The 27,155-nt window shown below is 41.1% G+C and overlaps 1 protein-coding gene across 1 annotated transcript in view; it reads right to left on the bottom strand.

Annotated features, from left to right (window-relative positions):
• The window catches only part of LOC126088171 (SH2 domain-containing protein 3C), a 1,167,763-nt gene that overhangs the window by 686,887 nt on the left and 453,721 nt on the right, over nucleotides 1-27,155 (bottom strand). The window contains exon 3 of the mRNA XM_049906294.1: nucleotides 18,879-18,990. Coding sequence (XP_049762251.1) covers nucleotides 18,879-18,990 — 112 coding nt within the window. The remainder of the gene's footprint in view (nucleotides 1-18,878; nucleotides 18,991-27,155) is intronic.

Below are 27,155 nucleotides of genomic sequence, written 5' to 3' on the forward strand. Positions count from 1 at the left end.
CTTTGAAAATTGTTGTCTTAGAAAGTTAACCTGTCTGAGAACAGCAGAGTACGGAAAATGAGAACAAGCGTTATCGGACATCAATGATTATAGCGTTAAATCACATTACAAATTGTATTGTAAAATTCTAAGCGCAGTTACTGAATAGACAAAATGTGGGATTTACCAGGACAGAAGATTAGGGTCTCACAAATCGTCTACGTCGAGATCATTAGACACGAAGCACAAGCTCAGAATGGGGAAGGGAACCGGTCGTGAACGTTCGGAAGGAACCATCCTGACATTTGCCTTAATCGTTTTACGGAAACTGCCAATAACCTATCTATGAATGGATGGACGAAGATCTGAATCGGTGAACTCCCAAATACAACCCGAGTGTTACGGCGTATTGGACTTTTAAGAAAAAATAAATTTCTCCAGCAACAACATCGGAATTATTTGGAATACGGCGAGAAACTGGCCAAGAGTGAGTAGGACTCGCGCACTAAGGGGTCTGTACAGAATTATATGTATATATATTCCATCCATCCTGGCAATCGAGAATCTCAACGACTTTTGCCTGTTATCGACATCGATACTGGCAAGATATTTCTCCTGGGTATTCCAAGACCGTATCGAAATCTCTACGGTAGTTCCTCACAATAGCCCGGACATACAAAAACAAGCGAGCAGGTATCGTCTGTTCATATATGTAGAGAGACATGATTTAATAAAACATTTTTATCTACTTACAAAGATATGACTACAACTTACATTTTACGTTTGCATGCAGGAATGACGGATGATGAATGCAATGTATGTTCACATGACAAAATATATTTTTTACGTCTTATAACTACAGTTTAACAAGTCCCAGCTTTTTCACTTTACTTGTACTGTGAAGCCTTGCTTCTTGCCAAATTTCACGATTCTAGGCCAACGGGAAGCACCCTACAGATTTTGATGACTGAGTTAGCGAGTATCAAAATATGTGACATAAATGGCCGTTCGTTTGATTGCAGTAACTTAGAAACTCAATTTTTCTACACCGCCAAGGGTCTGTAGACTTTAGTACGTGACATAAATCTGAACTTCTTACGCCAACCTGTTCCAGAGAAAAAGATATCTTAAAAGACGGACAGGCAGACAGACGGATAAAAAAATGACAAAATGAATATTTTTTCTTGTGATATAATCACAAATTAACAATTTTCGGATATTTTCCTTTGCTTGTTCTGTGAAACCTTCCTTCTTCTCAAATTTAATGATTCTAGGTCAACGAGCAGCGCCCTATATGTTTTGATGAGTGAGTTTTCGCGTGTCAAAATATGTGACGTACATGGCCGTATCTTTTGCCTGCACTAACTTAGAAGTTTAAAATTTTTTACATCGCCAAGAGACCATAGTCCTTAGTATGTGACATAAATTTGAACTTGATACGCCAAACTGTTCGAAGAAAAAGGATCTAAACAGACGAAAAGACAGACAGATGAATAAAAAATGACAAAAAATGCTTTTTCATGTGATATACGAGAGTAATCCCAAAAGTAAGGTCTCCTATTTTTTTAATAAGTGCATAGACCTGTTTATTTCTACAATGGTTTACGTCAGTTTACAGCTTGAACATTTAGCTATTTTTCGACATAATCACCATTTCTGTCAATGCATTTTTGTAGACGCTGTAGCAGTTTTTGAATGCCCATGTCATACCAGCTCGCCGCAATGCTGTTCGGAAAGTTATGAACCTCTTCTTTCACTTCATCGTCGGAGCTGAATCGCTGGGACCACAATTAGCGCTGACAGGTACTGTGAGACTCTGAAAAAACTTAAACGGGCAATTCAGAACGTGAGAACAGGAATGTGTAGCAAGGGAGTACACATTCTCCATGACAACGCTCGCCCACACATCGCTCGGCAAACCGTTGCGCTCCTGCAACAGTTTCACTGGAATATAATCACCCACCCACCCCAGAGTGTTGACTTGGCGCCCAGTGACTATCGCTTGTTCCCTAGGTTAAAAGAACATTTGGCCAGAAAGCGATTCAGCTGCGACGACGAGGTGAAAGAAGAGGTTCATAACATTCTGAACAGCATGGCGGCGAGCTGGTATGACATGGGCATACAAAAACTGCCACAGCGTCTACAAAAATGCATCGACAGAAATGGTGATTATGTCGAAAAATAGCTAAATGTTCAAGCTGTAAACTGATGTAAACCATTGTAGAAATAAGCAGGTCTATGTACTTATAAAAAATAGGAGACCTTACTTTTAAGATTAACCTCGTAATTACAAATTAACTATTTTCAAGTTTTTTTCTTTTACTTGTACTGTGAAACCTTGCTTCTCGCCAAATTTCATGGTTCTAAGTAAAAGGGAAGCACCGTTTTGATGTGTGAGTTTTCGAGTATCAAAATATGTGACATAAATGGCCATATCTTTTGACTCCATTCACTTACAAGCTTATAATTTTTACACCGCTTCGGGACCATAGACATTCGTTTGTGACAGAAATAGAAATTTAAACTTGATACGCCAAAGTGTTCTAGGGGAGAATGATTTTAACAGCCACACAGGCATACAGCGAAGCGTTCATGTAGGGCTCCTTTTTTACAGATTGAGACACGGAATCCAAAAAATGAGACAGGAAAGAAGAGTCGTAAAACTGAGAAAACTTCTGTAAAGCTAAATCAAAGGTAGTCCCAAAATTTTATACTACTTCGATTAGTTTTTTTAGGTAAGTAGCAATGTAGGTCTTATAAACTTACTTGGCGCATAGATTACAATTCCCAACAAAAGGGTTACAAACCAAGTTTAATACGTTTCAGCTACTTTCTTTGTTCTTTGTTTTTATCTAAGTACTGCTAGCCGACATATAACGAGTAACTATCACTGCTGCTAGACATAACATTTCATATTTCATAGCACAACTTAGTGACACAGCCACATTCGAAATACTAATTGTAGTTGCTTGGTAAATCGCTCGTGTGTAGAGGGGTTCGAAAAGAGGGACCAATGGCAGATGATATCACTGCTGGGATTAGCAGCGATCTGGCGCTTGTTTGCCGGGAGACTTAAAGAACTCGTCGTCGACGGAGCTGCATGATGTCTGAACTCAGGGGGTACGCAACTTGTCGGACGTCGTGTACATGTCATGCCTAATAGCTATAAATTGTTTATTACCGAAATAAACCACAATATCAAGCAGAGACAGGTATAACGTCAGGTCTATTGCGCGTAATATTGTTTGATCAGAAAAGTTGTAAGCGAGGGGAATAAAATACTGGCCGTTCGAAATCCAGCGAGCTCTACCGATTCAGCACCAGGGAGACGAAAAGCCGACTGAAAAGGGGCACAGTGGGGACAGTAACTGCAGTGGCACTAAGGTGATAAGGCCGATTTACTCTAAAGTTATACGACAACGCAAACAACACTTTCAAACAGTATTTGAGTCTATTAACATCCATACATTTTAAGACTCCTATGATTTAAATGGACAATTAATTGCCTGAAAAAAATCCGTCTATAGCACGTTAAAATTCCTATAAAAATTTTGTTATGTCTTATGACATATTCGCTGAAAATGTGTGTTTCAAGACACCATGGTGATGCTCTCGACTTGTAGAACGTTAATTGTGCGAGTGAAGGCAGAAGTGCACTTGCCTTGGAAATTTCGTACAATAATAATTAATGTGCTGTATACCGGCCTTCCTGTATAAAGTTCGTGCTCCTTCAGTACACACTGCTTCAGGCAAGTCGTGATGAACAGTCTAAATGATGAGCTTAAAACATAATTATTCTGAATATAGCTGTGGTGTCCAAGATCTACATATTCGTTACACTTAATTGTGTGGGAAAATATATGTCGTCCGCCCGCGGAATCCGCAGTGTGCAATCGATTTGACGCCTATGTTTTGAGTGTCACGGACTGGCAAACTCAGATGTTTGTTATTAGCTTACCTTGCCAGGTGCTCTTCCTCCATTTGCCGGTTTTCTTGAGATTTCGCAGACTGGGGACGGACACGTTCACGTCGATCGCCAGTCATCTCGTCTCAGACTGTTACTCAGCAACGGTACGGGTCGTTGCAGGGACCGCTGTATTGTTGAGAACTGCGTCAATTAAAGGAGGTATCTAGCGATAACAGCACGGGGGGAGGGTTATGTAGGTTGAGGCACCTGGAGCAAAGCCGCATGATCCCCAAGGTCAAGGAATCCATGGCGCACCAAGGAAAGAAAGGAAAAAAATAAGAAAAAAAATCAGTAAAGTCGATCGGTGAAATAAATCCTTGAGAGGTAAAGATATGCGAATCATAACCTGCCTCAGTGGCGTAATTAGGGTCTGTCATCGTGGACACAGACTTGTGATGGGCAAAATTAACTGAAGAAAGGTAAAAGAAAAGGTGAAAAGGGGTGGTGAAGTAGGACACGGTAGAAGAAAAGTTTTAGCACTAGTAACAGTAGCTAAAATAAGAAGAAGAAAACACGAGCGGAAGGCACTGGGAGGCACTAAAATGACAACAGAACAGAGATCTCTGAATGGAATGGCAAGGAGATTCCGGTTGGACTGTGTTGAGCAACATTTGCATAAGACCTGTTCCTCCCTGTTACGGACACCCTTGCTTTTTGTTGTCGGTTACCTAGTGGATTCACTCTCATTATGCCAAGTGAGACAACCCACAGAAAGTGTAGAAACTAGATTTTTCGTATGTTGCTTTGTTTCGCATTGACCGTCAATGAAAAACGATTCGAGTCATTGTTGCGAGCAGTGTGACTTCGGGGTGTGCGTTGTTCCATATTTTTATCTGTGTCACCCAAATAGATTTATTGAAATTGTAAAGTCACGTTGACTTCAATATACGAATGAAGGGGTGGTGAAATTTTATAACACAATTAAAAATGAGACAGAAGGCTGGGGCTGCAAAGTCCACGATTGCCCTGGGTGTCAATTACTGCATTTACACCTTCGACCACATCAAACTGAGTTAGTTAGAATATGAACATCAATTAATTGAGTCTATAGAACGAAAGGATCTGGATGTGAGAAAATATTGCGGCTTTCGCGAAGCATCCCACATGAGTGGCATATACAAAGCAGAAGGATAAAAAAATGTCTATCACAATTTAAATATTACATGGGTAGGGTTTAAAACTTCTTCAGTGAGTACTTGCAAGGCAACACTAAGGACGAGTCTCGTTTCAAATTGTAACGAGCAGATGTACGTGTACGGGTATGGAGTCAACCTCATGAATCCATGGACCCTGTCATCAGGGGACCGTTCAAGCTGGTGCAGGCTCTGTAATGGCGTGGCGCGTGTGCAGTTGGAGTGATATGGGACCCCTGATGCGTCTAGATAAGACTCTGACAGGTGACACGTACGTAAGCACCTTGTCTGATCACCTGCGCGGTTTGAGGCGCCATGTCAAGCATTGCGCGGCCCCTCCCGCCGGAGGTTCGAGTCCTCCCTCGGGCATGGGTGTGTGTGGTGTTCTTAGCGTAAGTTAGTTTAAGTGGTGTGTAAGTCTAGGGACCGATGACTTCACCAGTTTGGTCCCTTACGAATCAGACACATCTGAACATTTGAACATTCATGTCCATTGTGTATTCCGATGGACTTGGGCAATTCCAGCAGGACAATGCGACACCCTACACGTCCAGGATTACTACAGAGTGGCTCCAGGAACACTCTTCTGAGTTTAAACACTTCTGCTGACCACCAAACTCCCCAGACACGAACATTATTGAGCATAACTGGGATGCCTTGCAAAGTGCTGTTCAGCAGAGATCTCCACACCCTCGTACTCTTACGGATTTGTGGACAGTCCTGTAGTATTATGTGTTGTCATTAATTAATTTTTATTTTTATTCTGAATGTGATAAGCTGTGTTACTAGCTGAATATAAATTCTCGCCATAAATAGCTTGCTTTTTTATTTAATTAAAAAGCACCTTCGGTGGTGTGCAGTATTTTTTATGTACAATGATGAAAGTGACAAATGTTTTATGTAGCGATAACCGGAAAAAAATTGTTAAGATTATATTTTGCTCAACCAAACCATTAAAAATAAACTAGAATGTTTTTTAACCATTTCTTACTTACGTTATTTTTGACTCTGGTTGCAGGAGAGCGCCCTGGGTGGTGGTTTGATATAATGTATGTGTGTTTGTTGGGTGGGGGAGAGTACTGTGGAGACGATGCGTGGACGACGTTCTGCTGAGGTGGAAATGGGGATATTTGTCCCAGGGACCCCATGACTGCAGTTATGCCCCTGATCCCAGTTAGTCCTAGTTGTATATTCACTGCGTAGCAAACACATAATAAATCTTCTTGTAGCATTGTAAAGCCTGTACCTTGTTTGTAACAAGATAAATCCTTATATACTCAATGCATAAAGAAGAGATATCTGAAGTGATTGTTGAAAGGACGTAAATTTCACTGCTGACAACGAAAGTTGATTTTAAAATGCATTTTTGTCTTTCTTTCGAAACTACCAATGTGGATGTCGGGTATTTTAGAAATGGCCAGTTTAATAGCACTCTCTCCCTTTCCACTCCTTCGTTTCATTTCTTCACTTTCTGTTTTAATTTTCTTCCTACCTTTTCTGTAGGCCCTAAGCATTGTCTGGAGGATGCTTCGACACCTCCCATCGGAAACGTCGAAGCGAAGTTTACGTCGTGCGTGCCGCGTGGGCTGTTGCATTGTCGTACAGGAGAACAATGCCTTTGCTTGATTTTCCACGCTTCTCGTACTTTACGGCGTTCTGCAGCGCGGTGGGTGTTGCGCAGTAGAAATCAGCGTTAATATTTGCGCTCTTCGCCGTAAATTCTGTGTACACAACTCCTTCACAGTGGAAGAAAACGGTGGCCATGGCCTTCCCTGATGATGGCGTAACTTTGCATTTTTTCAGCGGAGGCGAGGAAGTGTGTCTCTATTCCAGAGACGCTCTCTCTGTTGCTGGTGTGAAGTGGCTGATCCACATCTCATCTCCCGTAATGATGTGTCTTAGTAAATCATTGCGGAGTAACGTTAAAGGAAATCCAGAGTCTCTGTAAACTTGCGCCTTTGAGTGCACGTGATAATGATCGCGGAAGCCAGCGTGAACACAATTTGCGTTACTGCAGGTAATCTCTAACGATAGAATGATCACAACCTATTCAGATACACGTCTGCTGAGTAATGCTGCGAATTTGCAAAAATAAACGTTTTGTCCATAACAATCGTACTGTCCCGTGTGCTTCAACTTTGGAGTACGTTCCAGTTGCCACGATATTTCTATCGCACATCGTGATGTACATGTTATAGTGCAGCAAAAGAACTGCGGCTGCAGGACATCATCTATTCTCTTCTGACAATGAGCCACACTTGTCTAAACGTGGAACACGTTGAGCTTAATCATGAAGTCCCTACGCACTACTGGTGACAGAGAAACTTAAGGTGCAGAATATAGGTAATGGCCTCCTATCTCCAGAGGATGGAGAAAGGTGGAAGGAGTATGTAGAGGGTTTATACAAGGGCGATGTACTTGAGGACAATATTATGGAAATGGAAGAGGATGTAGATGAAGATGAAATGGGAGATAAGATACTGCGTGAAGAGTTTGACAGAGCACTGAAAGACTTGAGTCAAAACAAGGCCCCGGGAGTAGACAACATTCCATTAGAACTACTGATGGCCTCAGGAGAGCCAGTCATGACAAAACTCTACCATCTGGTGAGCACAATGTATGAGACAGGCGAAATACCCTCAGACTTCAAGAAGAATATAATAATTCCAATCCCAAAGAAAGCAGGTGTTGACAGATGTGAAAGTTACCGAACTATCAGTTTAATAAGTCACAGCTGCAAAATACTAACGCGAATTCTTTACAGACGAATGGAAAAACTGGTAGAAGGCGACCTCGGGGAAGATCAGTTTGGATTCCGTAGAAATGTTGGAACACGTGAGGCAATACTGACCTTACGACTTATCTTGGAAGAAAGATTAAGAAAAGGCAAACCTACGTTTCTAGCATTTGTAGAATTAGAGAAAGCTTTTGACAATGTTGACTGGAATACTCTCTTTCAAATTCTGAAGGTGGCAGGGGTAAAATACAGGGAGCGAAAGGCTATTTACAATTTGTACAGAAACCAGATGGCAGTTATAAGAGTCGAGGGGCATGAAAGGGAAGCAGTGGTTGGGAAAGGAGTGAGACAGGGTTGTAGCCTCTCCCCGATGTTATTCAATCTGTATATTGAGCAAGCAGTAAAGGAAACAAAAGAAAAATTCGGAGTAGGTATTAAAATTCATGGAGAAGAAGTAAAAACTTTGAGGTTCGCCGATGACATTGTAATTCTGTCAGAGACAGCAAAGGACTTGGAAGAGCAGTTGAACGGAATGGATAGTGTCTTGAAAGGAGGATATAAGATGAACATCAACAAAAGCAAAACGAGGATAATGGAATGTAGTCAAATTAAGTCGGGTGATGCTGAGGGAATTAGATTAGGAAATGAGACACTTAAAGTAGTAAAGGAGTTTTGCTATTTAGGGAGTAAAATAACCGATGATGGTCGAAGTAGAGAGGATATAAAATGTAGACTGGCAATGGCAAGGAAAGCGTTTCTCAAGAAGAGAAATTTGTTGACATCGAATATAGATTTAGGTGTCAGGAAGTCGTTTCTGAAAGTATTTGTATGGAGTGTAGCCATGTATGGAAGTGAGACATGGACGATAACTAGTTTGGACAAGAAGAGAATAGAAGCTTTCGAAATGTGGTGCTACAGAAGAATGCTGAAGATAAGGTGGGTAGATCACGTAACTAATGAGGAGGTATTGAATAGGATTGGGGAGAAGAGAAGTTTGTGGTACAACTTGACTAGAAGAAGGGATCGGTTGGTAGGACATGTTCTGAGGCATCGAGGGATCACAAATTTAGCATTGGAGGGCAGCGTGGAGGGTAAAAATCGTAGAGGGAGACCAAGAGATCAATACACTAAGCAGATTCAGAAGGATGTATGTTGCAGTAGGTACTGGGAGATGAAGAAGCTTGCACAGGATAGAGTAGCATGGAGAGCTGCATCAAACCAGTCTCGGGACTGAAGACCACAACAACAACTCCAGAGGATGGAATCGTCTCTTGAAGACAAGCCTGCAACGGAATACAGGCAGTTACTGATAAAAGTGCAGATATTTTTATTAGTGACTGAGGACGGTGTACTGAACAACATCGCATAACTATTTACGTCATTTGCACACTAATAATTAAAGCTATTACGAGTAGTATGTTTTAGGTTGGTCAGTACTTTCAAGTGCATGTGGCAATATTAAGCCATTAATGCCTATTTTCCCCTCGACAGCAGATGAGATACTGAAGTGTGGACCCGTGGTCTACAGCTAGTCTATACTGGCGTGACAGGTGTAGTCCACTCAGTGGTGCAGTTACGACCGTGCAGGAAACATCAGGTCGTAAAGTTTGTGACGTGTTTTTGGAAGACTGTTCGACGCGGAGAATGAAGTAGCCAACACACTGATGTCTGTGCATGTTAAGGTACCACATGTACAAATATCTCCACTTATTATCCATTACACCCGTTACGCTGCAGGAATTGAAAGCACAAGGCCAAACTAGAGTGCGGCAGCCTTAACAATTCATCTTGAAAGTAAAACAAGGAAGGCTGAAATTCTTAACAGGGACGATGTGAGAATGATCGGCTCATACCAGCAACAGTATTTCTTTAAAGTAACAGAGAAACTTAATCGCTAAACATCGATAGCAAATCTGGGCACAGTCAGCTTAGGGAAATTTTACAGTACTTTATAGTTTGAACCAATTTTCAAATCCGCACTTTTCCAGATGCTAGTTACGTCACAGGTAATAGATGCTTCTCCAGACAAATTACGAACATCCATGTTAATGATATCTTGAAACACTTGGTGATCCTGTACGAATACGAACGTGATGCAGACAAGTTAAGTCCTCTAAATGACTACGGTCTCAAGCAACAGAACTGCTAGACGGCCTCTGAAGGACTGGATAAGTGAAAGAAGTGCAGACCTCTAGACCTTAGAAGCTTGACAAGCCTGTAGAGAACAAACATCAAATACTCCAATCCATTATTGGAGTGAACCACCCGTGTCACTTTTTAAAACTTATCGCAGTCGTCATTAATCACTTAAAAGAACTGGAATGCTCAGAATCTCGTCGGAAATCAATTCCCAAAACAGACAGACAAAAAGAAAATATCCTTCAGTACCGTAAAATGGGAGAAATTATTAAAATTGGTAACTGCAGTGTAAGTATTATAATAGTATTACATTATCTTCAAACCTCTGAGACGAGGTTTGCAGCAAGACTAGTCAAATTTTGTTTGTTAATTCTTAAGTCGTACAATGACAACAGTACGAAGCTGATGAAATTATCTGAGAGACTGACAGTCACTGGTGTAAGCATTGCCGTGTTTTTTTTCGTGTGAAAATTTCTCAAGCAACTACTAAGACGTTTAAATAGAGTCTCCAAAAAACAGGTTTCCACCTACGTTTCAGAAACACGGGATTACGTCTTTCGACGGTGAGGATTTATGAGGCTTCTTCTCAGTGCACTTTCGGAAGCCACACCAGCGTTTCTTCTGAGAACGTACCCTACGTCGTGAAAATGAATGAGGCAATTCGTATGTGTCTTCAAACGGTCGAGTCAAAAGTGGCCGCAACCATGTATCACTGTCGTGTGCCTCGGACGCGGTTTATTAAGGTGTCCAGACATCAGATGTCTACGATTACGTCGTGTCCTGTGCTTCAACGTTTTGAATACTAAAGAAGAGCAGGAAGGAATTTCGACAGACTGATGCCCACGACAGAGTTTGGTAAAGAGCAGCAAACGAAGTACAATATTTACATCTACATCTACGTAGATACTCCGCAAGTCACCGTTCGGTGCGTGGCGGAGTGTACCCTCTACCACTACTACTTCCACTCGCAAATTGAGCGAGGGAAAAACGACTATTTGTACGCCTCCTTATGAGCGCTAATTTCTCGTATCTTATCTTCGTTGTACTTACGCACAACTTATGTCGGCAGCAGTAGAATCGTTCTGCAGTCAGCTTCAAATGCCGGTTCTCTAAATTTTCTTAGTAGTGTTCCTCGAAAAGAACGTCACATTCCCTCCAGGGATTGCCAGTTCAGTTTCCGAAGCATCTCTGTAACACTTACATGTTGTTCGAACCTACCGGGAACAAATCTAGCCCGCCTCTGAATTTCTTAGATGACTTCCTTTAACCCGACATGGTACGGATCCCAAATACTAGAGCAGTACTCAAGAATAGGTCGCACAAGCGTCCTATATGCGGTCTTCTCTACACGTGAACCACTCTTAACTAAAATTGTCCCAGTGACCCGAAGTCGACCATTCACCTTACCTGTCACGGCTCGCACATGCTCGTTCCACCTCATATCGCTTTGCAACGTTGCGTCCAGACATTTAAACGACTTTACTGTGTCAAGCAGGACACTAACAAAACTTGAGAGGTGGCATGAGCCCCCTCTCATATTTCTATCTTACGATTCTCCTCTCTAATTGCATGCGGTGGAAAGTTGCTATTCCTTCACACGCGGACTTCCCACACAGCGTCTCTCGTCACCCGGGTGGTCCGGTGACAGGTGGGCTCTGATGACTTTGAAAGGGTAAGCCGACGGGTGTGAGAGAGTCGAGTGAATGCTTTCCAGACGCCGACATTGTCAAGTAGCAGCTGGGCTAGAGGTTCCGTTACTTCGCAGAAACTTAGCGAAAACACTTTCTGGCGGGCTACCAGCGAGGCGTGGGAATGACTTGTGTACCCAGGCAGTTGTGGCGGGAAAATTCCCGCGCTTTCTGCAAAATCGTAACTGTGATTGGCTTACTCAGGGCATAGCTCCGTGACGTAGCAAAATCGGCGCAGAAATTGGCGCCAAGAATCTCCATTGGTGGAATGGCAGTGTTCCGGCAATGGAGTGGAATTTTCCGCCGGTTTTCGAGTTGCTGATTGGAACGGTTAATCACGGCCACTGTCGTGGGGGCGGGAATGTTCTGTGTTCGGTTTTGTACTGGTGCTCTTGTGGGTAGTCGGCTCTCGCCTTTCGGTTGAGGACGTCGAAGCAACCAACCATCGCCTCCAGTACGCCAGATCGTGTTCTGGCAGTTAAGAAGACAGTTTGGTAATGTATGTCCGCAGCACCGGCAGATAGGGATTTTCCTAGGTGATGATCAGAGCTCAGCAGAGCGCGCCTGTTCGTCTTTTTCTAACTTTGTTCTGTCTTGAGTAGCAGCAATTAATGTTGGGTTGGCTATGTGTCTCTCTTAAGATTTGAGTGGCAAAGAATTGGCTCCACATACCACTTCGTCTTAAACCTCACAATCTAGTTTAGGGACAACTTCACCTTCATAGCGTTTGTTTGAGTATCCAATTTGAGCCAATTTGATGTATTATAAATGTTTCATGTGTTTTTGTTTATTATTTTGTGTTTAGTCGTAATAAATCATATTGTTATTTTGGACAGAACTTTCATTCTGTTAATCGGTAGAGCAACCCATCATTTCTCACTACGTTAATGAAACCTTCCTTTATTTAACTTATTTACCAAATTAAATTATTGCAGGTGCCAAACTCTTTTCTACTCCACTTGCAGGGTTGATTACAGTCAGTTCGCGTATATTTTTTAATCCATGTGCAACAGCAAAAGTCGGAGTTAGAATAGGGGGGGGGGGCTTAGAGCATCATTTACATATGGAGATTGTAGAAGAATTTTGTGTTAAATACACTGCTTGCCCCGGCACCTCACAAACTGTATCCGAACATTACAGGTTTGATCTTCCTACTCATCTCTACAGTCACTCAACCTCGACACCTTACCGTACACTACGGCGTCATCAGGAAACAACCGCAGTTGCTACGACCCTGCCCGCCAAATCATTTATATATATAGAGAACAGCTTTGTTCATCCTAAGTTTAACACGGAAGTAAACATTACACTGTGTATTCCTCTGCGTTAATTGTTCCCGTGGAACGTAGATCAGGTCTTGTCGGTGGCGTACGTACTGTTATTGCGGTTTGGGGGACTGATGACCTTAGCTGTTTAGTCCCCCTTAAACATCCCAACAACCACCACCACCTTATTGCGGTTACTTAGATAATCCGCTCCAGCTGAGGATTAAGGTTACAGATGTAACATTAACGCATCGTAATAGCCCAACATTAAGCAAACTTTGTAAATACAATAAAATAATATACGGTAAAACCCCGTAATAATCTACACAAGGGATCAATCCCGAAAGCGAATGTAAGGAAGAAAATGAACAGCAAAAACAACCAGTTGCAGACACGATATATTTCAGCTGCAACAGGTATGCGTTATGTAAAAACGTATTGCCGAGATTTCAAGAGTTGACGGTTTACCTGTGTTCTGTTTTTCTTTCCGCGCACCTGACACACTCAGAACAGAAACTCCGGTAAATTCAGAGGGTATTTATGATGTCTGCTGTATCGACAGCGACGGATTTTTTTACGTTACATATACAGCTCGAACATATTAAGCAGAATTTATTTCTCGCTGTTTTTGAACTGTTTTCCGCGCCCATATTTCACTGCAGAACACGAATCAGCTTCACATATTTTCAATGTGCATACGAAGGACAAGACCACACAAGATCGTGACTGGCCAGACAGAGAAAGCGCCTCTCCACTGAGATTTGAAACAGGAACTACACGTGTTAAATATTTAAAACGGGGATTAGTAAAAACAGTGAAAACTCTGTATGCTTTAGCGTACTTCACTGAGTCATTCACGTTAGAATAACAACGAAATAACTGATAGATACGTGGGGTGTATTTCCAGTCACGTCTCGACATGTGGTGTAAGTCCACTGCAGCCGGCGACAAATCGGTGAGCGTGCTGAGCTGGTATTTGTTTACACCAGCCTTAAACTTAACGATGCAAAAAGTATAGCAGCATCGAACAAGAGACACAAAAATGCCTTCCAAAGGCATTCCTACAGGAGCCTTCGTTGCTGGGTGATCTTCCTTTCACGTTGGAGGAAGATGCACGGATGTTAGCTGGTCCATACTGACGAAACACATATTTTTTCTCCTTCAGATGTGTTTACTGGAATTAAATATACAAGCTATCGATTTCAAAACTTGACAGTTTCATCTCAGACGCCTTGGTAGCACACATGTACTATTCGATATCTGCTAACTTGATAACGAGCAAATTGGCGGAGTGGTAAGATGGTTCAAATGGCTCTGAGCACTAAGGGACTTAACATCTATGGTCATCAGTCCCCTAGAACTTAGAACTACTTAAACCTAACTAACCTAAGGACAGCACACAACACCCAGCCATCACGAGGCAGAGAAAATCCCTGACCCCGCCGGGAATCGAACCCGGGAACCTGGGCGTGGGAGTGGTAAGACAGAGAGATCCCATACACGAGGACGGGGGTTTAAACACCCGTGCAGAGATCCAGATTTAGGTCTTCCGTAACTTTATTAGGTCGCTTAAGATGAATGCCGGGATGGTTTCTTTGAAAAAGACGCCGTTAATCTCCTTTCGCAACTTCTACTCGGAGCTTGAGCTTCGTCCTTTATGATCTTATCCTCGGCGGGACGCTAAACCCTGACCTTCGTTCCTTCTTACCTTTTGTCCTTCCTTATCTTATCTCGCATGAATCCGGTGTAAACATTCCCAATCTCAGTTTAACAACTCCTTTAAAAACAACATAATCGTAAAACTACTGGATAACCCTAAATCAACTGGTCTACAAATGGTTCAAATGGCTCTGAACACTATGGGACTTAACATCTGAGGTCATCAATACCCTAGAACTTAGAACTACTTAAACCTAACTAACCTAAGGACACACACACAACCATGCCCGAGGCAGGATTCGAACATGCGACCATAGCGGTCGCGCAGTCAACTGATCTACACCTTAGCGATGTGGGAGATGGACTCTTTCCGTTTTATCAAGGCGCCTGACGATAAAGCTATCCACTTCTGAAATCGAAAACAAGGTGATTAACACCACAGAAAATTCGTATTGTACGGCTGACTGGGATTCTCTCAAGAGAGACGCTCGGGCTCCTGGTGAAGGTGTTTCAGTATTACTGTTAACCTGCTCCGGTAATTCCACCGGGGAAACTGGACCTAAAGTTTCATGTGGAATCCGATCCATATGCCGATCCTAACACTAATAAATGAACTTGAAGCAAAATTCTTAAAAATCATCTTTCATCATTGCGTTGTAAGCGTTACTGTATACTTGCGTATTTCTTTAAAACGAGAAGGGATAGGCGAACATCTGAAAGCGACAGACCCCAGGCATTTCGAAAAAGGAACTGCCTGCATACATTAACTTCCAGGTTTCACAATGCTCGTTCCTGAACTTCATTGGAGATGCACTCACATAGGATTGGGACCTCGCACGTGTCCATTCTGTGGACTCGGTAACCAGTTCTCGAAGAAGTCATTTCTCCGTCACACGTAGGAGCTTCTCAATTGAAACCTGTGAACTACAAACTGTTCAATCAGTCTTGCTTTAATCGATGAACAAAGTTTAACGAAACATGTGTATATAATTACATCGCCAGGAAATTTCACAAGTGAAATGACATGTTAATCCCAAATGTGTGGTTCATTGTGGCGTTCTACAACTTAACTGTAGCACGCTGATAATTCGTAACACTTCCAACTGCCCACTGAGGAACCTTTTCAATGACAACGTCACAATACACTAGTTCTGAAGTTTCGCATTCGTTTGCACAGGAAGTGTAATATCATCCCTGTTATTCACAACAGCAACGAATGAAGTGTAGCTACGACGCATCTCTAACACATTACACAAAGCACGACACGTAAACTGTTTCGGGGCGGACATCGCATGGACGTCACGGCCACAAAAGCTCGATTAAGCTAAGGTTCCTAGAAAGTAGACGTGAATGTTCATACCGCGTGGTTCTTGAAATATGGCATCCCGGGTACAGTCCACAGTTGAAATATTGTATCCCGGCTGACACAAGTTGAAAATATGCTCACTATTTTTTATTTACTTAAATTTGCCATATTTCGTGACAGTACCTTTTCCGTTAGACGTTTACAAGGCGATATTAGTCTTGGCAATTGTCTAAGTATGATTCCACAATGCATCTTTTTCGGCTGCAGAATTGACGTGGTTCAACGTGTTTCTCTCATTTTGGTGTTTCAAATACCAATTCTTCAAATGTAGTTTCTTCTTATAGTTAATACAAAAAAAGTAACAGTAACATAATTCAAAATTATTTATGACGGCGACCTTCACATTGTTCTACCGTCAACACACGTCAAGAGTTAACTGCCGACTGACTATAGTCAAAGACGACTCCAGCGTCAAAGATGCTTTACACAACACACAAGCTTCCACTTGTAATCAGTCTCTTTGCTATTCTTCGATAAATTTACTAATAGTAATCAATATGCTTTCACTCTCAAAAACATAAGTAAATTAACATATACTAAGGCAAATTACAATAAAAAATATTCTGACAAAAAATATAAGAAAACATTCACAATTTGGTATCGATAAATACAGTAAAAAAATAACATCTCCCAGATCCATTACATTCTGCAGTAGTGATAAAACAATCAGGCTCGCAGAGAAACACAGAAGTTACGGACCGGGCGCAGTTCGTGGTTTCCATACTGGGGAGGGCTGCGACATTTAGCGCAAGATTTCAGGAAGTGTGGGGGGTAAAGCACACACTAGCCAGATGTTTTCAGGAGGTGGAGGGGAGGGCAATATCACACACCAAATTTTTACATACGACGGCACTACATACATATGATGGCGGCACTACACACAGCCCAATATTTGCCTAACGAGTGGCCCTCGGCCACGTAATGTAAGTTACCATGTTGCAAGTTGAACCTGCTAATTCACCTTATGGTATGGTGGTGTGAGACACATCGTGTTTCCACAGTTTTGAAGGCTCGCGTTGGTCGAGAGAATCATAAAGACAAAGTTACACGTGACTTGTGGTGGTTCCACAACTTTAATTTCTAACGGTCGCTGTTCCCCTAAAGGAAAATACCTGCGCACACATTCTCTGTATTGAAAAAAACTGCTCACTGTGTCAGCAAATGTGACGTTGACAATCATGAAATGCGTTACATGCGTTTTGCTAATATTCTAATTTAAAAGGAAGTCGCCGTTAGCTGAAACCGCATCTTATAAAAAAACTAAGTCTGATTTGGATTTGGTGCCAAAAACACGAGAGTAAGCTATTACCTAAAAAAATATTTTTTTTTAATATTCAGTTTCCTTTTTCTTCCTTTTATCGGCTGTAAGTGACGCAACCGTCTCGGTGCACCAGCTTTTGTAAGTTTTGCATATTTGCATGTACCAATGAAATTTTCATTACACTTGCTAATAATTACAGCAAATGTGGACAGTTCTGGTGAATTGGCATGGTATCATTCTTTCACAGAAGAAATGTAGGAAGTCGAGCAGTCTCGGTCTGCTCCGGTACTTGTCTAAGCTGTCAAATAGTACAGAGTGACAGTTACTGAACTGTACGAAGAAACGTATATTAGTAACAAACTACGGCGTGCACAGACTGTATTCAACGTGTAAACGTCACTATAGGATTTAGGTTATGATATGTTCTATATGCCTTCCATCATTGGCGATGAGCTGGTGCAGACGAATAGCGAAATTCTGCATGACCCGCTGAAGTGTCGGAACATCGAAGCTGTCGATGACCTCCTGAATGGCTGTTTTCAGCTCAGCAATGATTTTGGGGTTATTGCTGCATATCTCGTCTTTAATATAGCCCCACAAAAAGGTGTCACACGCATTCAGAGCCGGAAAATATGGCTGCCAATCGAGGCCCATGCCACTGGTCTCTTGGTATCCCAGAGCGAGAAAGCGGTCCCCAGAGTGCTCCTCCAGGACATCAGACACTCTCCTGCTTCGGTAGGGTAGAGCTCCGTCTTGCATGGATCGCATCTCGTCAAAATCAGGGTCACTTTGGACAATGAAACCATCTTCCAAAATTTCCACGTACCGTTCGTTAGTCACCGTGCCATCAAGGAATATCGCACCGATTATTCGTGACTGGACATTACACACCACACAGTCACCCGTCGAGGGTGAAGAGACTTTTAGATCGCGAAATGCGGGTTCTCAATCTCCAAAATGGACCAATTTTGCTTACTGATGAACCCATCCAAACGAAAGTAGGCTTCGTTACTAAACCAAACCATACATATCATACTAATTCCCATCATGCACCGCGGCCAACCGTTCAGTTTGAACGTCCTGACGCAAACCGTTCAGAAGTTATGACGATTTTATTTTATATAGTTCTATAATTGAAACTACCTGGCAGACTAAAACTGTGTGCTGGAGCGAGACTCAAACTCAAGACCTTTGCCTTTCACGGGCAAGTGCTCTACCAACTGAGCTACCCAAGCACGACTAATGCCCCGTCCTCACAGCTTTAATTCAGCTAGTACCTCGTCTCCTACCTTCCAAACTTCACAGAAGCTCTCATGCGAACCTTGGAGAACTAGCACTCCTGGAAGAAAGGATATTGCGGAGACATGGCTTTGCCACAGCCTGGAGGATGTTTCCAGAATGAAATTTTCACTCTGCAGCCGAGTGTGCACTGATACTAAACTTCCTGGCAGATTAAAACTGTGTGCCGGAGAGCGACTCGAACTCGGGATCTTTCGCAGGCAAGTGTGAAAGGCAAAGGTCCTGAGTTCGAGTCTCGCTCCGGCACACAGTTTTAATCTGCCAGGAAGTTTCATATCAGTGCACACTCCGCTGCAGAGTGAAAATTTCATTCTAGTTCAGTAACTGACACCCTGTATTTACAGCAGGTGATGCGTAACTCAGTGTACTGTACGGTGGTACTCACTCTTCTCGTACTTGGCCCGCAGCGCCACCAGGCTTGAGACGATCCGGGCGCGGTGCGCCGAGTTCTTCACGCCCAGGTCCCTGATGTCCTCCTCGGAAAACGTCAGCAAGTCCTGCGCAAAAGCAACAAAACAAACCTCTTCAGTACGCTACCACACGAAACAAGTAACAGGCGTATCCGAGCCGTGCTGGGATTCGAACTGTGTACCGGTCTCATTCTGACGCCCGCAGTCTACTGAGCGGCGTGTTTCGCTGGCGCTGTTCCCATATAAAAGTGGCGGCTCTGGTCACAGCATCCGTGTGGCGAACAGTTTTAATCTATCAGTGAGTCTTGCACTCCTCTGCAGATTGATACCTTCTTCCTCGAATGTCTTATCACGAAATGAAAAGGATTTTACTGTAACTTTGCCTTTGGGGGAACTTTTAAAGAATGTGAAATGACACTATGAGAGGAGAATATAAACAATGGTACTTATTGAACAGTACATAAATATTTATATCACAATCTTGAACTTCCAACTAGAAATATTACGAAATATAACTCCATTTTTAATAAATCAGTTTTATGACATTAAAAAAAAGTATGTAATATCATACCACTCTGCAGCTAATCATTCCATCATTAAATCAGTTTTATGACATTAAAAAAAAGTATGTAATATCATACCACTCTGCAGCTAATCATTCCATCATTACATATATCTCCAGTGCCAAATAATGTTAATATAAGACAGACTGAATCTAGCATAGGTGTGTACTTGCAGTCAAGTCACAACTCACATATCGATATGATGCCACAATGCCAAAGACCTTCACAACATCGTTGACTTTGAAACCATTGTGGTGGTACCAACTTAGCCCATAGAGGGCATACTGAGTATAAATTGTCTGTACAGTTATTTATAAAGCTTTTAATTGATATTTTATACAATATTTAAGTAGTTCCATCGTTGTAAAGACATATTTTGTACATAACAATTTTTATGTTATTATTGTACTTTGTTTGTTTTTTACGTTTTGATGATTATGTGAACCTGTTTTACATTGATTGGTTGACGTGAGGTAGAGGGAGAGGAGGTAGGCGGAGCATGTTCGTATTTAAGCGTATGCCCGTCACTTGCTGGCACCAGTTGACATCACAGCAGCTGAGAAGAGTGCTCCACCTACCATCTCCGAAGGTCGCCATGGGTATAACAAGTCTTATTGTATTTTATCCTTATAAGCATTTTTTATTGTCAATCTAGTAAGGTTTCTATTAATTTCTAAATTAAATTACAGGTCTGATGATGGTCATGTGATATGACCGAAACCGGTCACCTATTTTCTTGAAGCATACGTGGTGTGATCAAGACTGAATTTTTGAAAGAAAAAGTTTTTAAAAATTTTTGATCACTGCTCCAAAAATGTTTATTAAATTGTTATTGTAAAAGGCCCTACAAGAATAAAAATAACTGTGAATACCTAGATAACAGAACAGGTTAATTATTTTAATCACTTTGGTTATGATAGTTCCTAAGGCTACGATAAAGATTTAGATAGGAATTATCGAAGTTCGGGGATAAATGTTGAACAATAAATAGATATTAAAAAAACTCTCAGTAAGAAACAGTGACGAAATTTTACACAAACGATGGAAATTCCAATACTGCTAACTGGAAGCGAATTATGGGTCACATGTAGACAACAGAGAAATATCTAGCCATCAGCAATGATGTTTGACGAGAAGGTTTAAGCTTGTGAAAGATCAGACAGAATTAGAAATAGTGAAGCCAGAAATGATCTCTATATCTTTAGCCTTAGAAAGGAAACTGAATTTGATAAATGAAACTGGATTGTAGAAGAATGGAGAACGAGAGACTGTCTCTCAAAATAAGAAACTAGAAATTGAGAAGATGAAAAGATCTCGAATAATCGAGGTAACGGTGCGTATTGTAATAGGCACATTTCTATTACCTAAAATGAAGAAAAAAAGAAACAAAACAAAAAAAAACTTCAGTTATTACGAACTTCCAGCATCCTGGAGTACCTTAGGTCAGCAACTTCAGTTAATCAGTAGAACGAAAAACCAGTCCAAGTTGCAAATTTTTACTTTTTATTCATTCGATGACTAGTTTCGGGCCGAGATCCATTTTTAAGTCATCATGGCAAAGTAGAAAATGGCATTTACGAGATTGTTATGATGATCTGAAAGTTGATCTCGGTCCGAATCTAGTCACCGAATGAATAAAAAGTAAAAATTTGCAACTTGCACTGGTTTTTCGCTCTACTTCAGTTATTATCTAATTTGAATAACACCAACAAATGTGACGTTTTCAGATCCTTTGCATGAACTGGTTTAAGTTGGATAATGAGCTTTACACTTGCCAGCAATACCACCATTCCAGAATTAATTTTCACTCTGCCGCGGAGCATGCGATGATCTGCAACTTCCTCGCAGATTAAATCTGTGTACCGGACTAAGACTCGAACATGAGACCTTCGCTTTTCGTTGGCAATTTCTCTAGCGACTGAGCTACCAGAGCACGGCCGACTACCCGCCCTCACAGCTTTACTTCAGCCTGTACCTCGTCTCCTACGTTCCAAACTTCACAGAAGCTCTCCTGAATACCTTGCGCGACTAGCACTCGGGAGGAAAGGATATTGCGGAGAAGAGCGCACACTCAGCTGCAGAGTGAAAATTCATCTCGGAAACATACTCCAGGCTGTGGGTAAAGCATGTATCCGCAATATACTTCCCTCCATGACTGTTTGTCACGAAACTTATGTAGGAGAACGTCAGTGAAGTTTGGTGGGTAGGAAATGAGGTACTGGACGAAATACAGCTGTGAGGACGGGTCGTGAGTCGGTCGAAAGACAAGTGTCCCAGGTTCGAGTCTCAGTCTGGCTCACAGTTGTAATATGCCAGGAAGTTTCATTAGCATAGTTCTTGTCTCATATAGTGTGATGCACCTTAAAGGATTGCAGTGAAATACGTGAAAATAGATAAAAATAATCAATTGAAGTTCTCATTTGTTTCAGTAAAGATGTCAAAAGAAATTATATAACATCGATAGAGATATCTATGAATAACTATTTTATACGAATGAGTCCGTTTAAGACAGCAAAAAATACTTAGAAACGTTAACTGGCCATCCTCTGTGGCCATACTTCTTTTACTGCTTTGCGGTGAACTTGTTTCTTTTTTTCGGTTTTTCCTGTTGTCGGCTTGTTACTGCTAAACTTTAAATCCAAAAAAATTTCTGTTCTCGTTATCTTCGAGTATAGCTCCTACTAATTTTATATCAATTTGGGGTTCTCTACCCTATTTCATGACAGAGCGAGGTGGCGCAGTGGTTAGCACACTGGACTCGCATTCGGGAGGACGACGGTTCAAACCCGTTTCCGGCCATACTGATTTAGGTTTTCCGTGATTTCCCTAAATAGTTTCAGGCAAATGCCGGGATGGTTCCTTTGAAAGGGTACGGCCGATTTCCTTCCCCATCCTTCCCTAATCCGAGCTTGTGCTCCGTTTCTAATGACCTCGTTGTCGACGGAACGTTATACACTTATCTCCTCCTCCTCCTATTTCATGATTTCTGTTTTGCTTTACGTTTATTTTATACAATTAAACGATTCTTCTTCTAAGTCTATCTGGTTTCACACTTTTGATATAACTACAAAAATTTAATTTGTGAGTTCTAAGATGACTGTGTCTTTCTGTCTACAGGCTATTTCTTGGCTCCAACTGCTCCAGAAATATTAATTTTGAACGGGAAAGCCGATGTCGAAAACATTACCTTTCTTCAACGTTTCCGAAGTCTGTTTTCCTGTTATAGATGAGTGTTTCTGAAGCGTAGAGATATTCTGGCTTAATTAAGGAATTGTAATGTTTCTGTTTACGGATGCACTTCTTGTTGTAAATATTTTGTGTGAGACAGTATTTTGCTCTCATTTTTGAAATATATTTCGAATTATTATTATTATCATTATTATTTCTTTCCTTTCTCAGACGCTATATCTGGTTAAAAATGGAAAGTGACGCGGACTTTGATCAAGCGTGACTTCCTTTTAACTGTACGGTATATGTTACATTGCATTTAGGAACTTTCGGGTAATTGAACATGTATCAATAATTACAGATTTCTGTAGTTGTATATATACCTTTGGATGTAGCTGTATTGCGTTGATGTACTGGTGGATATTGTGTAGTATGACTCCTGTAGTTGATAGTGTAATTGGTATTATGTCAACTTTATCCTGATGCCACATGTCCTTAACTTCCTCAGCCAGTTGGATGTATTTTTCAATTTTTTCTCCTGTTTTCTTCTGTATATTTGTTGTATTGGGTATGGATATTTCGATTAGTTGTGTTAATTTCTTCTTTTTATTGGTGAGTATGATGTCAGGTTTGTTATGTCGTGTTGTTTTATATGTTATAATGGTTCTGTTCCAGTATAATTTGTATTCATCATTCTCCAGTACATTTTGTGGTACGTCGAAACAAGGCCCCGGGAGTAGACAACATTCCATTAGAACTACTGACAGCCTTGGGAGAGCCAGTCCTGACAAAACTCTACCACCTGGTGAGCAAGATGTATGAGACAGGCGAAATACCCTCAGACTTCAAGAAGAATATAATAATTCCAATCCCAAACAAAGCAGGTGTTGACAGATGTGAAAATTACCGAACAATCAGTTTAATAAGCCACAGCTGCAAAATACTAACGCGATTTCTTTACAGACGAATGGAAAAACTGGTAGAAGCCGACCTCGGTGAAGATCAGTTTGGATTCCGTAGAAATATTGGAACACGTGAGGCAATACTGACCCTACGACTTACCTTAGAAGCTAGATTAAGGAAAGGCAAACCTACGTTTCTAGCATTTGTAGACTTAGAGAAAGCTTTAGACAATGTGGAGTGGAATACTCTCTTTCAAATTCTGACGGTGGCAGGGGTAAAACACAGGGAGCGAAAGGCTATTTACAATTTGTACAGAAACCAGATGGCAGTTATAAGAGTCGAGGGGCATGAAAGGGAAGCAGTGGTTGGGAAGGGAGTGAGACAGGGTTGTAGCCTATCCCCGATGTTATTCAATCTGTATATTGAGCAAGCAGTGAAGGAAACAAAAGAAAAATTCGGAGTAGGTATTAAAATCCATGGAGAAGAAAAAAAAGGTTGAGATTTGCCGATGACATTGTAATTCTGTCAGAGACAGCAAAGGACTTGGAAGAGCAGTTGAACGGAATGGATAGTGTCTTGAAACGAGGATATAAGATGAACATCAACAAAGGAAAACGAGGATAATGGAATGTAGTCGAATTAAGTCGGGTGATACTGAGGGAATTAGATTAGGAAATGAGACACTTAAAGTAGTAAAGGAGTTTTGCTATTTGGGGAGCAAAATAACTAACGATGGTCGAAGTAGAGAGGATATAAAATGTACACGGGCAGTGGCAAGGAAAGCGTTTCTGAAGAAGAGAAATTTGTTAACATCAAGTATAGATTGAAGTGTCAGGAAGTCGTTTCTTAAAGTATTTGTATGGACTGTAGCCATGTATGGAAGTGAAACATAGACGATAAATACTTTGGAGGAGAAGAGAATAGAAGCTTTCGAAATGTGGTGCTACAGAAGAATGCTGAAGATTAGATGGGTAGATCACATAACTAATGAGGAGGTATTGAATAGGATTGGGGAGAAGAGAAGTTTGTGGCACAACTTGACTAGAAGAAGGGATCGGTTGGTAGGACATGTTCTGAGGCATCAAGGGATCACCAATTTAGTATTGGAGGGCAGCGTGGAGGGTAATAATCGTAGAGGGAGACCAAGAGATGAATACACTAAGCAGATTCAAAAGGATGTAGGTTGCAGTAGGTACTGGGAGATGAAGAAGCTTGCACAGGATAGAGTAGCATGGAGAGCTGCATCAAACCAGTCTCAGGACTGGACCACAACAACTTGTATGTGGGAACGTGTTGTTTTATTAGTTTATGTTGTATGGCAAGTTGCTAATGTATTATTGTCTTCTGGTGTATTCTGTATTTGCTAGTATTGTACATCCGCTTGTGTGTTTGAAAAGTCTGCATTTATCTGTTGTGGTATTGGGATCTTTAATAATATGCTTGCTGTAATATCTGGTGTTTATTGTTTGATCCTGTAATGCAAACATGAGTCCTTCCAGCTCACTGTATATATTGCCTTTTCTTAGCAATGTGTTGATGTGCCTTGATCGATGTGTGGCTGTGTTAGATGATATGGGTGCTTGTCATGTAGTGTTTTCTTTTTCCATTTTACTTTTTTCGTATCTGTTGATGTTATGTGATCTAAAGGGTTGTAGAAGTGGTTATGAAATTGCAATGGTGTAGCCGATGTATTGATATGAGTGATTGCTTTGAGTATTTTGCTAGTTTCTGCTCGTTCTCTAAAGAATTTTCTTTAATTCTCTACCTTTCCATAATGTAGGTTTTTTATGTCGATAAATCCCCTTCCTCCTTCCTTTCTGCTTAATGTGAATCTTTCTGTTGCTGAATGTATGTGATGTACTCTATATTTGTGGCATTGTGATCGTGTAAGTGTATTGAGTGCTTCTAGGTCTGTGTTACTCCATTTGACTACTCCAAATGAGTAGGTCAATATTGGTATAGCATACGTATTTATAGCTTTTGTCTCGTTTCTTGCTGTCAATTCTGTTTTCAGTATTTTTGTTAGTCTTTCTCTATATTATTGTTTTAGTTCTTCTTTAATATTTGTATTATCTATTCCTATTTCTTGTCTGTATCCTAGATGATATTTATAGGCATCTGTTTTTTCCATCGCATCTATGCAGTCGCTGTGGTTATCCAATATGTAATCTTCTGGTTTAGTGTGTTTTCCCTTGACTATGCTATTTTTCTTACATTTGTCTGTTCCAAAAGCCATATTTATATCATTGGTGAATATTTCTGTTATCTTTAGTAATTGGATGAGTTGTTGATTTGTTGCTGCCAGTAGTTTTAGATCATCCGTGTATAGCAAATGTGTGATTTTGTGTTGGTATGTTCCAGTAATATTATATCCATAATTTGTATTATTTAGCATGTTGGATAGTGGGTTCAGAGCAAGGCAGAGCCAGAAAGGACTTAATGAGTCTCCTTAGTATATTCCATGGTTAAACTTTATTGGCTGTGATGTGATATTATTTGAATTTGTTTGGATATTAAGTGTGGTTTTCCAATTTTTCATTACTATGTTTAGGAACTGTATCAATTTAGGATCTACTTTGCATATTTCCAATATTTGTAGTAACCATGAGTGGGGTACACTATCAAAAGCTTTTTGGCAATCAATGTATGCGTAGTGTAGCGACCGTTGTTTAGTTTTAGCTTGATATGTCACCTCTGCATCTATTATCGGTTGCTCTTTACATCATTGTGCTCCTTTGCAGCAGCCTTTTTGTTCTTCATTTATAATTTTGTTCTGTGTTGTATGTGTCATTAATTTCTGTGTAATGACTGAAGTTAATATTTTGTATATTGTTGATAGGCATGTTATGGGGCGATATTTTGCTGGGTTTGCTGTGTCTGCTTGATCTTTAGGTTTCAGATAAGTTATTCCTTGTGTAGGTGTATCAGGGACTGTGTATGGGTCTGCAATAGAGATGGGCAAACTCGTTCATCCTTGGGAACTAGTTCACTGCTGATCGTTCTTTTTTGGGAACCGTTCATTTTTACTCGTTCACCGTTCACTTGTGCTTGGAATATGGTTCTTATGAAAAACTGAAAACTAGTAGTGTAGGTGACTGAAGGATGGAGGGCACCAAGAGGGGTCACTTGCCTCCCCCCTGGAGTATAGAGTTTTTATTCATTACAGAATTCTTACTCTCTTTTAGAAGTAATTTCTGTGATTCTGCAGAACCTCTCGTTTAGCCAACCGTAACCTTGTGTGCCTGGTCGCAGGGAAATAATATAGGGTGGCGCATGGAAAACCCGCCCCGAGTACAAACTGCTCGCCAATTACGGACGATGTTTTGCCCATTACGAGCAGATATAACAAACAGACAAAGGTAATAATTAGGCAGTGAAGAAATAACAAGCTAATGCAAGCAACAATTGCGAAACAATCGATGACTATGTGTAGAGAGCTGGAAAAGAGCACATGAAAATCTCACGCGACGCGCATGTAGTCTTGTAAACCTGTTGGTGGCTGTTTCCCAACTTAATAGACCACAAGTGTCTTGTATAAAATTCTTCGTTTCGACTTCCACTACATAGCTATGCTACGTCGTAAACAATAATCGCTTACACCCTATACATACTTCACGT

This window comes from Schistocerca cancellata, chromosome 6 (assembly GCF_023864275.1).
Source record: "Schistocerca cancellata isolate TAMUIC-IGC-003103 chromosome 6, iqSchCanc2.1, whole genome shotgun sequence".
In the NCBI taxonomy this organism is placed as follows: Eukaryota; Metazoa; Arthropoda; class Insecta; order Orthoptera; family Acrididae; genus Schistocerca; species Schistocerca cancellata.